Source organism: Lagenorhynchus albirostris, chromosome 17 (assembly GCF_949774975.1).
Source record: "Lagenorhynchus albirostris chromosome 17, mLagAlb1.1, whole genome shotgun sequence".
Lineage (NCBI taxonomy): Eukaryota > Metazoa > Chordata > Mammalia > Artiodactyla > Delphinidae > Lagenorhynchus > Lagenorhynchus albirostris.
In genome coordinates this window covers 63,232,720-63,249,801 of record NC_083111.1, presented here as the reverse complement: position 1 = coordinate 63,249,801, position 17,082 = coordinate 63,232,720, and the positions used below count along the sequence as shown (strand labels likewise).

General features: G+C 37.9%; 1 protein-coding gene across 5 annotated transcripts in view; it reads left to right on the top strand.

The window, feature by feature from the left end:
- Positions 1-17,082, top strand: part of ENPP2 (ectonucleotide pyrophosphatase/phosphodiesterase 2) — a 107,318-nt gene that overhangs the window by 31,076 nt on the left and 59,160 nt on the right. For 3 of the 5 annotated variants that reach the window (XM_060127959.1, XM_060127958.1, XM_060127961.1), the window contains exons 2-4: positions 641-743; positions 10,614-10,769; positions 15,136-15,261. In XM_060127959.1, coding sequence (XP_059983942.1) covers positions 641-743; positions 10,614-10,769; positions 15,136-15,261 — 385 coding nt within the window. Of the gene's footprint in view, positions 1-305; positions 420-640; positions 744-10,613; positions 10,770-15,135; positions 15,262-17,082 lie in introns of those variants that run through there. The other 2 variants (XM_060127960.1, XM_060127962.1) reach the window with 1 other exon arrangement.

The following is a 17,082-nucleotide window of genomic DNA, read 5'->3' as shown; positions in this document are numbered from 1 at the left end:
TTTTTATCGGATAAAATGCATTTGGTTTCTTTTTTTAAAACCATGTTTTTAGGAGGGAAGAAAAATGAACATGCAGTGTTATTGGCTACAGCGACATAAGAAACCCTTATGTTACCAGAGGAAACCACATGAAAGTATCTGTGTGTCAGGGGAGGGACAGATAGGGGGTGGAGAGAAGGAGAGGGATATTTCAAGCTTCTTATGCTCAGAGCTGCGATTTGTGAACAAACTGTGATGAAATCAAGCTGTGGACAAATCAGAGGAGCCTGTCAACCTCCCAGGTGGGATTACTTGTAGTTAATAGACTGGACTCAGCCCCAAAAAGCAGTGCATTCAGTGTAGGCAAACAGAACACACTGCAAAAGGCTTTCCAAGAACCCTCTGCCATGGCCAGGAGAAACTCCTGTCAGCTGTATCAGGTAGGAGAATGACAGAATGCCACGGGAAAGCCTTGGTTTTCAGAGCTGCTTCCTGATTTTGAATTTTCTTTTTGTTTCTAAAATGAAGACAGCACTGTATGGTGCCTTTGGGAAGTTGTGAGATTGGGTGGTGATGTTGAAGGCATTTGCATTTTGCCTTCCTGGAATTTGATTTAGGCTTCTCTGGCTGCATTGACAATTTGAGCTCTTTATTCCCTTAGGTAATATCCCTGTTCACTTTTGCTGTTGGGGTCAATATCTGCTTAGGATTCACAGCAAATCGAATTAAGAGGGCAGAAGGATGGGATGAAGGCCCTCCTACAGGTAAGTGTAGCAACTATTCCCATTTTCAATCTTTAAAAAATTTTATACATTGGGTCATCAATGTCAGCTCACTAAGAAATTCATCTTTAAACTGATCTTGCAGTGTAACTACTTTAGTCCTAGATGTCTCTGGAATAAAAGCAGCTCTGTGTATAATTCAGATAGGATAATGTGGTTTAATGAGAGAACATTTATGATCTCTTCATGCTAGATCACTGGCTATTTAAATCTCTGTCCTCTGAAATTTCTAAATGTTAAGATAATATTAAAGCTCTTGTGAATTGACAAGGCTGAAACAGAAGCGGTGAGAACAGGTGCTGGCTTAATATTAAAGATACATGAATTTGATTGATTGTCATGTGGTATGAGATGTAGTATTTGCTTCCAGAAAGTTCTGACCTAGAGAAAAATAGGAATGGAAGTAAAAAAGGCAGGGAACTCTCTTTGTGAAACTTCAGGGCTATGAGATTAAGATTTACCTAGAACAGGAAAAATATAAAAGAGAGGAGGTGCCTAGAGGAGCTTACAAGATTGAGTTGCACTCATTGATCTTTCTTTTGGACTGAGGAGGGGTAAGTTTTAATAGTGTACCTTGACTTAACTAATAGAGCTGAAGTGAAAGAGTTTTCTTTTACAATACACTGTGCCATAAGCAGTGTGGGAATTCTTATGAAGGAGCTCCTTGTGCAGATGGAGGAGCTTAACTGACCAGGTCTTAGGTAATGAGTTGGTTAATTTCCTGGAAATTGGAGCTGCCGATGGTTTTATGAATAAAAATTACATATGAAGTAATGGGTACTCTATGGGGCAATCTTTTCTTGACTGTTCCTGACATCTCAGCAGGTTCGTCTGCCTTCCTGTGCATTTTGTGTTTCTCTGCACTGTATTTCTTGACCTGACTCATAAGAGACTCTCACCTGTCTCTGTTTAGCCAGCACGAGCACTTATTAGCCAAGTTATGATCCATACATTGATGGAATACTGAGTCTTCCTTACATCAAGCAACTTTTGAGTAAGGGTGAAAAAATTATATTAGAAGTAGTTTAGTGAGTCCAAGTGGGGTGTGCTTGGGGTGAAAAGTGAGAAAATAGATCATAAAAAATTGCACCCCTGGGCTTCCCTGGTGGCGCAGTGGTTGAGAGTCCGCCTGCTGATGCAGGGGACACGGGTTCGTGCCCCGGTCCGGGAAGATCCCACATGCCGCAGAGCAGCTGGGCCCGTGAGCCATGGCCGCTGAGCCTGCACGTCCAGAGCCTGTGCTCCGCAGCGGGAGAGGCCACAACAGTGAGAGGCCCGCGTACTGCAAAAAAAAAAAAAAAAAAAAAAAAAAAATTGCACCCCCAGGGAGCCAAATGGACAGAATGAGTTGTCTTCTGTCGGGGAAGGGGAGGAAAGTAGATCACTAGGCTGGAGAATCCTGTTTTGATTGATAGCAAATGCTCTCTTCAAAGACTTCTTTTTCTTGTTCCAGACAAGCATAACTCCCATTCACACTGACTGTAACTGTTCAGACTGGAAGGGGGGAATTGGATCCTTAGTTTGGTCACGTGGGCAAGCTAACATCTTGAGAGCCCATTGCCGGTTCTTTCCAATGGACCCTAAAGGAACTTTTGTCCTGTATTGTATTAATAGATTACTTTGGCTAAAACTGATATTAAAAGTGATTTCCCTGATGAATGTTGTAAAATCAAGTCGCCCATTATTTTCAAAGTTGACGTCTTTGGAAAATGGTCATGAAAGTCCTGGACTGGCACCCCGGATCTGTATCACTTGCGGGGCCGTCTTGGGGAAGTCACTTATGAATTCTGCTTCCTTAGTTGTACGGCAAGGCACAGGCCTAGATGATTTTTAATTTTCATTCTGGAGTTGAAAAAAAAAAGCCCATGATTCTGTCCACTCTGTTTCATTGCCTTTTGAATGTGTGTGCTCTCTTCAGGAGAACTTGAAAAATATAGACCAGATTTACTAATCCTTGAATATATTTTGTGTATAATAAATTATTTCCATATATTATTAAGAATAACTATAAGAACTAATTAATCAATGCTACTTCTGGAAAAATAATATAATCTAAATTATCATCTACAAATCGAAGTGATCTTAAACATACTACAAAATATTTGCTTCTTGAATTATTTAATTAAATCATTGATTATTTTCAGCCTTTATGGTATCTTCTAAAAAAATTTATTAGTGAAAATTCTACAGCTAAGAAGTTTTAGTCTTGGGACACAATGCCATTTAAGTCTGAGTTTTGGGATTTTGGTATACCTGACACTTTTTATTTTAAATTTTCTGTTGATATAGCTTACCGGCTGTCTAGGCACTGTGGATGATTTCTCCTGAATAAAGACCAAGATGTACTTTGGAAACTGAGTGAGAGCATAGTGCAGAGAATTTAAGCATTTTCATCTTTTTAAATGTTATATGTGCCTGAAATGACACATATAGTTGGTTATTCTGTCAGCAAAGCCTACACATCGGAAAACACTGGGTGAACGGTTACTTATGTATTAGAACAAGGTACTAGGAGGAAAGGCTGCTACGCTTATTTTCAACAATGCTTTCATGTTCCAGAGAAATCCTGGGAAGCTAGATGCTTCGAGATCTTTCCACCAAATAGAAGGAACATAAAGGGTATTGACATACGGCCAGCTTCAGACTGACCGGAGCAAGACCTCTCATTCACAAGCGTTCAGTTTTTTGTTGAGCAAATGTAGGTCCTCAGAATCCTCAACTGTAGCTGAGAACGTTCTATATTCATGCACACCCTTGCTGCCGTACTACAGACTGAGGTGTTAAGTTTCAAGGCTGTGGCAGTGCAAACTGTTATAATTAATTAACTAGCACACTTGTTAGCTGGATTTTTTGTTAGGATGTTGGGATCTATTGGAAATCATGGTAGAATAAGATTTCCTCTACCAGATCATAGAAGATCTATAGATTTATTAGAAGATATGAAATGAGCAGACGTAATTATAATTCTGTTGGGTAAATGTAACGGGCCATCAGGTAAATGAGATGGCTGGAATAACTTTTCAAAGAGAATGTAAAGAATATGTGCAATTCAGTTTGACATCCTTGTTGCATACATCTGATGTAGCCAGCTTGATTTACCTTTAAAATTGCAAGCGAATTTATGTGTATACAAGTGTGTGCACACTCATGTAATGTGCATATATGTGTATGTTTGTGTTGTGGTGGTGGAGTCTATTTCACTGAAGTTGGTGATATGTACTCTTCCAGTCTCCAGGTGGACATGGGATATCCTCTGAGAGAAGCAAGTTAATACTTGAAAGACAAAGGGAAATTTATAAGCTTGTGAATAACTGGCTAATACGGACTGGAAAGCTCAGTCCTCATTCTACAATGAAAAGTCACTTAAATGATAGGGTGGCAGCATGTAGGAACTGCAAAGCTGACAGATATATCAGTCATTACTCTGCAAGGAAAATTAAGGGGACTATCACGTCATGGGATTTTATGTTAAATCTAGTGTAGAAATCAGAGGGAGTTTAAGTCAATGGAATGAAATAATTTGAATTAGAATTTAAGGAGGGCATGGATTTTTCAGTTCATTTTTAATTGGTGCTTTGGTGCAGTGGTTTTTCATTTATCTTAAAAATGATACGGAATCTTCTATCTTGTTGCATTAACCAGAAATCTCCATCTTCAATAGAGTTCAAATAGAATATATCTTCCAAGATCATGTCTTAAAAAGAACATCTAAAATTCAGAGCTTATGCACATAATTTGAAAAATCCCTTGTTAATGAAAATGGCGTTGTAGTTATAGTCAGATGATCTGAAATTACAGCTAGGCCTTTGCTAACTCAAGTTAGGCCTAGAGCTCTGCTCTTCCAACCAGGAAAATGGGGGTAATGTTGCCTCTTTATCCGAAAAGATTTTTTAAAACAAAATGCCATGCTAAGACTGATGAGAATATAAAGTGTTAAGTATATGATGATACACTTAATTTACCTCCAATTTTGTTTGAAGGTCAGTGTCTAAATTTTTACCCTATCAAGTTGACAATACCTGCTATATAAAATGATGTTTCATTGTTTGGTAGCAGATTTGTAAATCGTTCAGACTTACACTACTGACTACTCTCATAAATGCTATTTGAGTGGTTTATAAGTGAAATTAAAGTCTTAAATTTCATTCAAGTCATCTAGAAATCTGTTTTCTTGTAGTTTATTGAAAGTACAGGTGTTTGAAAACTTCCCAGGTGGACCTATTTATTAAAAAAATTGTCTATGAAATCTGGTTCAGAAGCTGTGAAGAGGAGAGAATAGTGATGCCTAAGTAATAGGTATTTATAGAAAGTGATGTATTTAGGAAGCAGAGATACAGACATGTAGGCCGGTATGTAAGTGCTGCTTTCTAAGGGATGAGGTCAAAATGTATGGACACCAGGGGGGGAAGGAGTAGGTGGGATGAACTGGGAGATTGGGATTGACCTATATACGCTACTACATAGAAAATAGATAACTAATGAGAACCTACTGTATAGCACAGGGAACTCTACTCACTGCTCTGTGGTGACTTAAATGGGAAGGAAATACAAAAAGGAGGGGATATATGTATAATATAGTTGGTTCACTTTGCTGTACGGCAGAAACTAACACAACATTGTAAAGCAACTATAAAAATAAAAATTAAATTAAATTAAATTTAAAAAAATAAAATAAAAATTAAAAAAAAAGAAAAACAAACAAACAACAAAAAGAAAAAATGACTTCAGTACAGGAAGGTATGACCAGAAAGAACGAATCATATACTCCAGAAGAGGCATCAGACAGTATTAAATCCTGGAGTTGGGTGGTATCTTGAGTGTCGTTCATGTTGTCTGCCTCCTTTCCTTGCATTTTATATTTCAAACAGGGCAGGAAGACACAGGAGAACCAGATCTGTTTCAATGCTCTTGAAAAGGAGGCGACATAACCACAGTCTGTTTCATTTCAAGCTTTTACTCTCACTGTCAGGAAATACTAGGGCTGGGAACCATGGAGAATGGGAGGAACAGAGAGGGTGTCATATCACAAACTCTGAATGCAGGACCAGACAAAACGTAGAAGAATCATCCAGCTTTATGCTGAGCTAAATGTTTTCAAACTTAAATACAGCCTCCTTCACTGGCCATCATCCAAATCTGAAAATTTCCATTTTGCAGAGAGAGTTGAAGGGAAATATGATTGGGACTCCAGGATGAAGTAATGTTTAGGTCACAACACTTGTCATGAATTAGGTTCTTTCCAATAGTCTAATTAAATTATCAATAGCATTTCTTCTGTATATAAATGACACCAGAATTCCACAATGCTACCTCTGTGTCGATACGGTAAGATGGAACGTTTTAGAAATAAGGTTTTACTTAAAGAAATAAAAATAATTTCACTTGTTTCTCTCAGAATTATGAATTTGAATGAAATAAATCAGGTTTTATATTGGTGTTTTTTCCCTAAATCATGAAATTATGCTTCTGTGAAAAAAAAAGAAATGTATAACATTGTTTTATGCATATCATACACGTACGTTATACACATATTTAAAAATTTAAAGTCCCTATTTTTATTTTTTATTTTATTTATTTATTTATTTTTATTTTTATTTTTTTTTGCGGTACACAGGCCTCTCACTGTTGTGGCCTCTCCCGTTGCGGAGCACAGGCTCCGGACGCGCAGGCTCAGCGGCCGTGGCTCACGGGCCCAACCGCTCCGTGGCATGTGGGATCCTCCCAGACCGGGGCACGAACCCGTGTCCCCTGCATCAGCAGGCGGACTCTCAACCACTGCGCCACCAGGGAAGCCCTAAAGTCCCTATTTTTAAAAAACTTCCATCTGTGTAGATCTGTAACATTTATTTTTTAAGATTCTGGAACAGACTAGTTTCTTTGAAGTAAAATAACACCATTTAAGTATGTTATTAAATTGGCAAATGTCTCATACAAAATTTCAAACCCCCATTGCACCTAGCACAGATTTCTGACTTGATCGTTTTCAAGTTTTTTGTTTGTTTGTTTGTTTCATTTTGTCTTTATCTTTCTTGTTAGTTCTGAGCTTATTAGGTCTGGAAAAGGAAGGCTTTACAGATTTTAGACTTCAAGCAAAGTAAGTCAGAGAATCTTTCCATGTTTGATCATTCAATCAGGTATAATAAAAAGAGAAGTCCTAAAATCTGTGCTTAGCCTGGTGTGGGGAGAAGGACACGGGACCTCGGCATGAAATGAAAAAGCCAGCACATGGGGAAGAATTACAGAACTACAGAAAGAAGCAGCGCTAGAACTTGTTATGAAAGAAGATGGCAGGGATGGAATAGGCCCTGGAAAGGCAAAGCGAACTTTGTTCTACTCTATCCCTTTATTTTCTTAGAAAAGTTGCGGCAGTTCAGTTCTTGGGCTCATCGGACTTGAAGAAGTATACGGCTCAATTGTTTATCTTCCTATTTCTCTTCCTGCCATTGTCAGCTGAATGCAAGTCAGCCAAGAATGAATTTTGTCATATGTATCCCTAATCCACATAGACCCAGGAATTCACTCTCATCTGAAAGCTGTTGGTAACCCAATCTTGAGCACTTTTATGAGATGTATCTTTGCATTATGAGTGTAAGGGCAAATCTTTCTTAACAAAGCTGTCTTCAGTTTAAGGGTTGGCAAGGAAGATTATAATTGATAGGGGCAAGCTATTGAGGGAAATTCAATTATTTTCAAAGACAAAGTAAGGGATAAACTTAGAGAATAACCAACTTTGTAAGAAAAGAGTAAAAATCACGTTGATAGAATGGATGAAGAAAGGTTTAAAATGGCTAAAATTTTGTACAGATATTTTGAAAGGAAAGAAAGAAAGAAGAAAGAGATTATGATGAGGGGAAAGCAAAGGGCATGAATGGAGGAAAATTTCACATGCAGGCTGGGATGCTATGAAGAAGAGGAGCCAGGACAAGTAAACAACTACAAACAATGTGCCTTTGGATCTCTTCTGATTATCTCAGCTATAAGTGTAGCCAAGCATATTTAAGTATGCAGCTCATAGGCATGAATACTACTCAGAATTTATTAGATGGCTGTTGGAGTGATTCTGTCTAAGCAGTACCCTTAAAAAAGGAAAAATTCAATTATAAGCATTTTTCTTATCTTTATCTTTTTTCTTATCTCTACTATAGGATTTCTCTATTTTTCCTTTTTCTACTTCTCAACCCTCCTCCCCTCATAGTTTCTTAGGGTCCAGCATGCACTGTTGATTGGTTGGCCAAAGTCAATAGAAAAATGTCGTTTAGGAACCAGAGGTAACGCATTGCATTGGAAACCTGACGTTATTTCTTAAACCAAACTGGTGTGCTTTGTATGTATTTCAAGATCCCAGAATGAACCATGTAAAAGCGTTTCACATCTCATGGTCTAGTGAATCTGTTTGCTTTAGTTGAACTGATCTAATGCCATATGGGTGAGGATTGGGTGACTCTGACTTTAAAGAGGACAAAGAACTAAGGGATGAACAGGATGTTCAGATAAATGGCTTCGGTGAACCTAGAAATGTCATTTAACATCTGTTCTCTCCCTGCCTCTGGTGTTTTGATTTTATAAGTAATGAATACTAATCATAAAAAAATGAAAAATTTGTAAATGTAAATAAGGAAATAAAATTACAAATATCATGTTTTAAATAACATTTGTTAGGATATTTGTATATCAAGATTATATAACATATACTTTATACACATATGTTCACATGCATGTATACATATATACACGAGAGAGAGAAGTAAGCAAGCAAAAACCCAAAAGGACATTTGTAAAATGTTAGACGTTTCAAACTGCAGAAAAGTAAGAAGTCTCCTTGTTTCTCTCTTTCTCATTTTCCCCAAAGGTAATTCCTGTAAGGAGTTTCTTACAGTGAAAATAAAATGGTTATTCATACTGGCACCGTGTCTCAATGCCTCTGTTCTCACCCTCTGTCTCATCTCGAGCTCTGGCCTCTGTTTTTATTTTATATTTATCTTTATCCTTATTGCTTTGGCTCTATTTTTAACACAAAATATATCAATTATATGTACTATTTACTACTATAACAGTTTTCTGTACTTTGCTGGTTAAAAAAATGTGTTTATCAATTTTGTAGATCTTTCCATATTAGCCTATGCAGATCTGACTCGTTCTTTTTAAGGGCTGGGCAATATTCCATTTCTGGAGATAGTGATTCTTTCTTGTACGTGTATCTTGGCAAACTTTTGCAAATATATGTGAGAGAAAAATTCCTAGTAGTAGAATTTCTGGGTGAAAGATTCATATGCATTTAATAGTGTTGATAGATACTTCCAAATTATATAAAATTTTTAATAAAAATTTTCATTCCTAGCAACAGGTATGACACTGCTTATACTTTCCATTCGTCAGAAATTAATTATTTTGTAAGCTAGGATGAGGATCCAGATTAATTTTTCCAGTCAGCCCAGCACTACTTACTGATAAATCTTTTTTTCACTTCTTGATTAATCCTTCTTTCTTTCTCTGATTTAAAATGTTATTTTCATTATAAAATCACTTCTCTTATATTTGGTCCTATTTCTCATCCTCATGCCCAGCACTGATCTACTTATTTTCTATAACCAATCTGTTTTAATTATTTAACTTCAGAATATATTTTACTTTCTTTTCAGTGTTTTTTGTTTTCATATATTTATTTTTGATAAGCATTTAATATCCTCTCAAGTTTCAAGAATTCCTTTTTGTATTTTTATTGTGATTGCATTGAATCTTTAAGTTTATTTAGGAAGAACTGACATTTTGTTGTTGTTTTGTTTTTGTTTTTGTTTTTTTCGGCTGTGCCATGGCTTCTGGGATCTTAGTTCCCTGACCAGGAATTGAACCTGGGTCCTCAGCAGTGAAAGCACAGAGTCCTAACCACTGGACCACCAGGGAATTCCCGACATTTTTGTAATATTGATATTTTTACCTCCAAGATGGTATGTTTTACCACTTAATTAAATCTTTTAAAATATCTTTTTTTGTAGAGTTTTACTGTGTTCTTCATGTAGGTTCTAAACATCCTATTAAATTTATACCTAGATGTTTTACCTTTTAGGTACTATGATGAATGGAACTTCCATTTAATTTTTGAACTTATATTGCCTGTATTTTACAAATTTGTGAATTTTTATCTCATTGAATTATTTTTTCCTAAAAGTTTTAGTCGGTTCTTGAGATTTCTAGATATACAATCATATCATATGAAGATAATGTAGGAGGATTTATGTTTGAAAAGCCGAGACTGTAGAGTTTGTGTTTGTGTAACCCTCGTTATAGGTGTAGATTTTATGGCTGGAAGAGATTTTAAGAGTCTTCTATTCCAATCCCATCTGTTCAGACTGTTCTCAGAACATTTAGGCTCAATTTTCCTTACAAAAGCTATGGATATTTGAATAGGGGAACGAACTCTTCTTTCTGAGTATATACTTCAAAGTTCTGTTCTCTGTTGGCATCACAGCATCCACAGAGAAACTATCCCTCATGTTTGTGGTAATAATCATTGTAAACAGTAGTTTTGTGGTAATAATCATTGTAAACAGTAGCAAAACCAATAGCCAACATTTGTTACTTTCTACATGGCTGACACCCTGCTCAGTGTTTTACATGGTTTGTTTCATTTAATTCTCATTGTAACCTCGAGTTGCTTCTATTAATCCTCCACTCTACAGATGAAGAAACTGGAACAAGGAACCTGCTGAAGGTACATAGACGGCAGGTGATGGATCCGGCTGCTCAGCCAGAGTCTGACTGCATCACCGCATTGTATTGCTACACAGGGTCACCCCTCCATAGCAACATACCCCATTCCCTAATCCCCTTGCCTTTGTCTCTTGTATCTTGTAGTGTTATCAGACTCCCCCTGGACCAACACCTCTGGATCTTGCAAGGGCAGATGCTTTGAACTTCAAGAGGTTGGACCCCCTGATTGTCGGTGTGACAACCTGTGTAAGAGCTACAGCAGCTGCTGCCATGACTTTGATGAGCTTTGTTTGAAGACAGGTGTGTAAGTTTTGAGTCTTCTCTAGCCTTGATTAGATGGCTTAAGACCCCCTGCTGTTGTACAACCTGCCATTGCCATTCTGCTTTGGCCAAACCAAACCGTGAGTTTTAGTTTTGTTTCTTGAATGATTATCAGTTTTATTATGAGCACACCCTATGTGACTGTTGTGTCCACATAACACCCACCCAGCGATGGTTCTTTGCAGCTGCAGTCATTATTTGCTAGTTTTGGAAGTATTTGAGGCCAGCCTTTTTTTTTTCATCTTTTCATTTCTGTCTCTTGCTGTCAATTCCCTCATTCACTGCTAGGATACCTGGGCTGAAACTGTGCACATTCTTAAAGTGTTGGGGTTCTTTTGTTGTTGTTGTTTCAACTTTAATTGTTTTGTTTGCCTGCCCAGTTTCTAACGTTTGTTTTATTTCATCTTATAGTCTACTACTATACTACTTTGATGTCATTCCCTGTTCTCAGTGCAGGTAGAAAATTGTTATAGAATTCTACTTGGGGTCGCGTGCTCAAGGCACCTCTCAGATCTTCCTCTACAGGTTCCTGACCTTTCTTTGCATTTCTTCCCTATTGGAAGAGTCAGTAGAATATACAGGCCTCTGAGTGAATGTACATGAGTTGAGAAGAAGCACTTTGGAGACTCCTGCCATTCTACCTGCTCTGTTTCCAAAGCCTAACACTTTAGAGGGGACTTTTGAGATACCTTGTAGGCTATCCATCATGCCTCTGGGCAACATCACGTTCAAACTTTCTGGGAAAGGTGATGAGCAACCCTGCTCTTAACACCATTAGATACAATGATTCTACAGCTCTCTTGATAAATTATTACCTGTTTGCAGACATTTATGGTTAGATGATTCTTTCAAAAATCTGACTTATATTATCATTAACATTAGTCTGAGTTTTCTAATGACATCATGAGAAACAGAGACATTACTCTCCTTTACTAAAGAAATAGCCGCTGATTTACATGAAAACCTATGTCAACCCCCTTACTAGTTCTGATTTGTTTGTTTTCTGCCCCAGATAAGAAGAATTTTATTAGACTGTTTTTTTGCATAATACATTTTCCAAACATTTGGCCATTTTTTGGGTTACTTTCCTTTGGAACTTCTCCCAGCTTCCTTAGTTGTGGGTTTGTAAACTTAAATGCTGAGAAGCTTGTAACCTGAATATATGGATGGAACAGATGTTCCAGGAGAGCTTTTGGCTCTAAAGTGTTATTTCAAACCAGCGGTCTGTATTTGCTTGGCACTGAGGAACTAGCTAATGTTGTGTGTTTCCTCTCTACCTTGAGTATCTTGTCCCTGACACGTCATCTCAGCCCTCCAGATTCCTGATCTTGGAGCTTCTTGCAAAGTTTAATGGATCTCCTGCCTTTAGGTTAGCTCTCTCTGAATGTAGCTCATGCCTTTCTTCCCAAGTTTAATAAGCATGGGTTATAATAGCACTTTAAAGTAGTTCGTTTCCCTGTGGAAATGAACAAGGCCAAATGTGGAAGAATAAAATAATAGCAAAAGGTTGAAGGAGCAAACAGAAATCTCTGAGATTCTACTATGCTGACACAGCACTCTCTAGAGATAAGCACAATATATGTTTCAATGTAAACTCTGAGACTGGGTGTGTGTTTAGAATGTGTGTACACATTTATACATGTGTGTATTTATGCCTGTGTGAGGTGTATCTGTATTTGTGTACCTTTGTACACGTCCCCCTTTTGAATGCCTACATTGTATTCTATTGGACAGATGCAGCCTACTTCATTGAGTAACTGATCAGCATTTATGTTTCGGTAATTTTTGCTATTATGAACAATGTATCAATGAATATTTTTCATACATATTCATATTTTTGCCTATTTTCCTTGAGATAAATTCTGAGGAATGGGATTTGGGGATCAAAGCGTATATGCATTTTTAAAATTTAAATATATATTACAGAATTACACTTCTCAAAGTTGATATTTCTCTCAAAGGGCACAAGAGCTTTTCAGCACTCCCTTTTCAGCATGTTCTCATTTTAAATAATATTTTTCTGATAGGTAACTTTCTTGTTATCCAATAAAGTTCAATGTTTTTTGTGTTTATTCCCATATTTGCTTTGAAAATTATACAGCTGACTGAATCATACCTTACTTGTAGTTCACTGAGTTTTTAAAAATTTCATTCTTGTACAAAGTTAGTAATTTCTCAATAAACCTAGCTTGTTAATAGTGATGCTGTTTTGTGAGCAAAGGGATTTTCTTATGGAACTAGGGAGGAATAAGCTAGGAGAGGAATACTGGTTGATAGAGTTATCTCTGAATTGAGGAAAAGGACTCGCATGACCTCTATCAGTCAAAGTAACCTTGGAAAATTGCTAACCATTGGGAATAGCATACCCTGGGCAAGAGAATTCCAAGCATTTATTCTGGTTGGGAAGAGAAGGCAGTGGAAATAGGGGATATAAAAAAAAATCAGAGAATGGAATCAGGATGCAAAGGTAATTCTAAAAGAATGGAAACTAGACAGTAGTTGCATTGTTTTCTAGTATGGCAGCTGTTATCCCCTTATCCATTTATTCACATAGCTGTAGTATCTCTAGGTAGAATATTATTAAGGAGCAACACTGCTTTCTTTTCTTTTTTTAAATTTAATTTAATTTATTTTTTATACAGCAGGTTCTTTTTTTTTTTTTTTTTTTTACGGTACACGGGACTCTCACTGCTGTGGCCTCTCCCGTTGCGGAGCGCAGGCTCCGGACGCGCAGGCTCAGCGGCCGTGGCTCACAGGCCCAGCCGCTCTGCGGCACGTGGGATCTTCCCGGACCGGGGCACGAACCCGCGTCCCCTGCATCGGCAGGCGGACTCTCAACCACTGCGCCACCAGGGAAGCCCCAGCAGGTTCTTATTAGTTATCTATTTTATACATATTAGTGTATAGATGTCAGTCAGCACTGCTTTCTAAAATCATTGCTTTCCACTTATGACATGTTTTAAGAGGTGAAGACCTGAAGTGTCCTTTAGCTCAAAGAAGCGTTTCTTGACCATTCTACGTCAAGTAGACCGGGCCCACCCCTGTCACTCACTATCCATGCCATCCTGTTATTTCCTTCACAGCACTTAGCACACGCTGAAATAATCTCATTGACTAGTTTACTTGCTTATGGTCTGTATTTCCCAATTGGAATGGAAGCTCCATGAAGACAAGACCTTGTTCTTCACTACCTCCCCAGCACCTAGAACACGGAAAATATAGTAGATGTATTTATTGAATAAATGAATTAACTCTGAAGTTTCTCAATACAGCAACCCCAAATTTAAAGAGTCATATTTTATTTTCATGGTAATTCTCAATTAGATTGAATAAGTGTTCATGGACTACCTGGCGTGTGCCAGGTAGATAGACTCAGGTACTGGGGATGTAGCGGTGAAAGGAGCGATGTGATTTTTCCTTCCATGGAGCTTACAGTCTAGCAGATGAAAAGTCACACAAAAAGTACAGCACAGTCTTTAAAATAAAAATATTACTTTTCCGAAGATATTTTCTTGGTAGAGTTGAGTGTGAGCTCCCAATCAAGTATGCTCAGATAGAAATCTGTAACCTAGCGACTGACCTCCTTGAAAAAAGGGCTCTGACCTCTGATTGTGGGTAGGGCCACAGTTTGGTCAATGCTTAGAGCTGTGAACGTTTTTAGTATACCTTTATACTCTTCATATCTGTTTAGGACTTTAACCCCCAAGTGCATCTTATAGCAGGTAGAGGCCATTTAGTTGCACTATTATTTTTTTTTAACTTTTTATTTTATATTAGAGTGTAGTTGATTTACAATATTGTGTTTGTTTCAGGTATACAGCAAAGTGATTCAACTATACATATGCATGTATCTATTCTTTTTCAAATTCTTTTCCCATTTAGGTTGTCACATAATTTGAGCAGAGTTCCCTGTGCTGTACAGTAGGTCCTTGTTGCACTATCATTTGTATTTAAATCAAGCTGATTAAAGTTTAAATAAAGCTACTTGGGAAAATAAGAGTCCAGCTATAGCAACTATGCCTACAATGGTAGGTATCTCTATCACAAACCTTACACACTATACATTGTATTGGGTCATTTAGGACAGTTGGCAAATGGTTAAGGGTTTCATTTTTCCAAAGGATCCCAGTGGCATTTGGCTTTGTACTCTGATTTGAAAAATTAAAACTCCATCCTATTTGTAAGCCCTCCAAATATCATCTAGGCCTCAGGCCAACTCTAATTTCACAAGCAGATTAAATGATGTGGGATTTTAGCTCTTTTTCTTGGCAAACGTTGTAAGCAATTGTGGCCTCTTTTATTTGGTTTGTGTGAAGCAGTGAGTGTTCTGTTGTGCCGATTTCAGCTGGCGGCTGGGAGTGTACTAAGGACAGATGCGGAGAAGTAAGAAATGAAGACAATGCTTGTCACTGCTCAGAGGACTGCTTGGCCAAGGGAGACTGCTGTACTAATTACCAAGTGGTTTGCAAAGGTACATGTTTCCTTGGGTTGGCTTGATCTTTAAAAGAATAAAAACTGGAGATGTTTGAAGAGACCTTGGATATTGTGGATATATCACCTTGGATATGGGCTTGGGAGGCAGGAAGGAGTTGTCCTTCCTAATTTCTCATGCTTCTTTCTTAGTTTTGCTTCTCTGCATTTCACTGATCTGAAATAACAAGGAAATAACCCCAAGTTCCATAATTAGATACAGCCGGAATAATGAGGAGATTTCTAAAAGAGTTCCTGCCTTGGTCCTAGGTCAGGTTTCCTAGAAGCAGAGCCTGAGACGGGAATTCTGTGTATGGAATTTATTGGAAGAGTGCCCTGCAAGAAAACCGTATAAGGGAGCAGGGGATGTGGGAGAGGGGAAAGCAAGCAAAGATGTGGCCTCAGGGGAGGTCTCACCTTGGTCTGCCCTACTGCGGGCTCTGGAAGGTAAATCCCAGAGTCCTTACCTTTGAAGCAAGGGGCTTGGCTTTTGTACTCACTGGCTGTAAGCTGTAAGGCAAAGCACGAGCAGCAGCATGGGGATGGGGGTACTAGCTGCTAAAGGGGATGGGACACCAATAGCTCCTCCAAAGCCATACATGCATGTGTGCTGACTTTGTGTGGCTGAGTGTCAAATATGATGGTTTTATTCCAATAATAAATACTACTCAATGGACTGCCAAACATATAAAAATATGCAGTTTCTGTCTTTAAGGATTTTTAAGTCACCATCGCACCCACTTCTAAAGTTAATGGAAGGATCCAAGGATCTTTGTGTAAAGTTTGCAAGTCATTTTTTAGTGTCTAAATTAAGTCCTCTTCCTAGCTGTGACATGGAACATTTAAATAGAGTTTCTGTTCAAATATTTTGGGGGAAAAGCAAATCAGTTCTGAAATATGCATAGTGTTTATTTATGGCAAGGCATACTGCTTGAATGCTGAGTTTGAAAATTTTTCCTACCCCAGATGATTATTGGAACTGTTGATAAAGCATAAAACTCGTTGAGAATTTATTTCCTTTTCCCTTTTATTTCCCTAGTAAATGTACCAATAAGCCACAAAGGCTATTAGAAGAGAAAATAAAGTCCTAAGTATCACTGGTCGTTGAATCATGAAATGCTGGCTTTCGCTGGTTTAAAATTCTAGTTGCAGTACTTTTGTAGGGCCCATATGTACGCCTGGGTTATTACACGTGTGGTAAAGCTTCCCTATTTTAAGGAGCATGGTACTTACACAATTGTCAGTGGTTAGATTCTTATTGACCAGGGAGATCTCCAGTGCTCTTTACATGGGAGCAATTTCTCCAAAGTCTTGGTCACAAATGTTACTTATGTTCCAGACATATGCTTTTTTTTGTTTTAGGAGAACTTAAAGCACATGCTTTTTGATAATTTTCATTTTCTCCAAAGTAAGCTTCATTTTGTATCTAAGCCCTTTTCTGTTCTCTATTCTTGGTGGGAGTAACTCAAGAAAGACATAGCTTTATGCTTCCAGATCTCAGTGGAAGATAAAAGTGAAAGATAGCATTGGTTTTTATTCCTAAGTGCCAGGGCTATACACGGATCCATTGGCGAATAACCTGTCTATTGCAATATTCCATCTATCATCTCTGAGGAGCCTAAATCTTCTTCCCCAACTAAAGGGAAGTTGTGCCATGTTTCCTACGGCTATGAGATGTTTGGTGGCCTAGGAAAAAATGTTCTGTCTAATGACCAAACAGTTTATTTCTGGAGGGAAACAAACATGGAATTTTGTTCACTGACGCCACTGGTGTTTTTATCTACAAACCATTTAGACTCGGAAGGCTCAAATAAACACCACT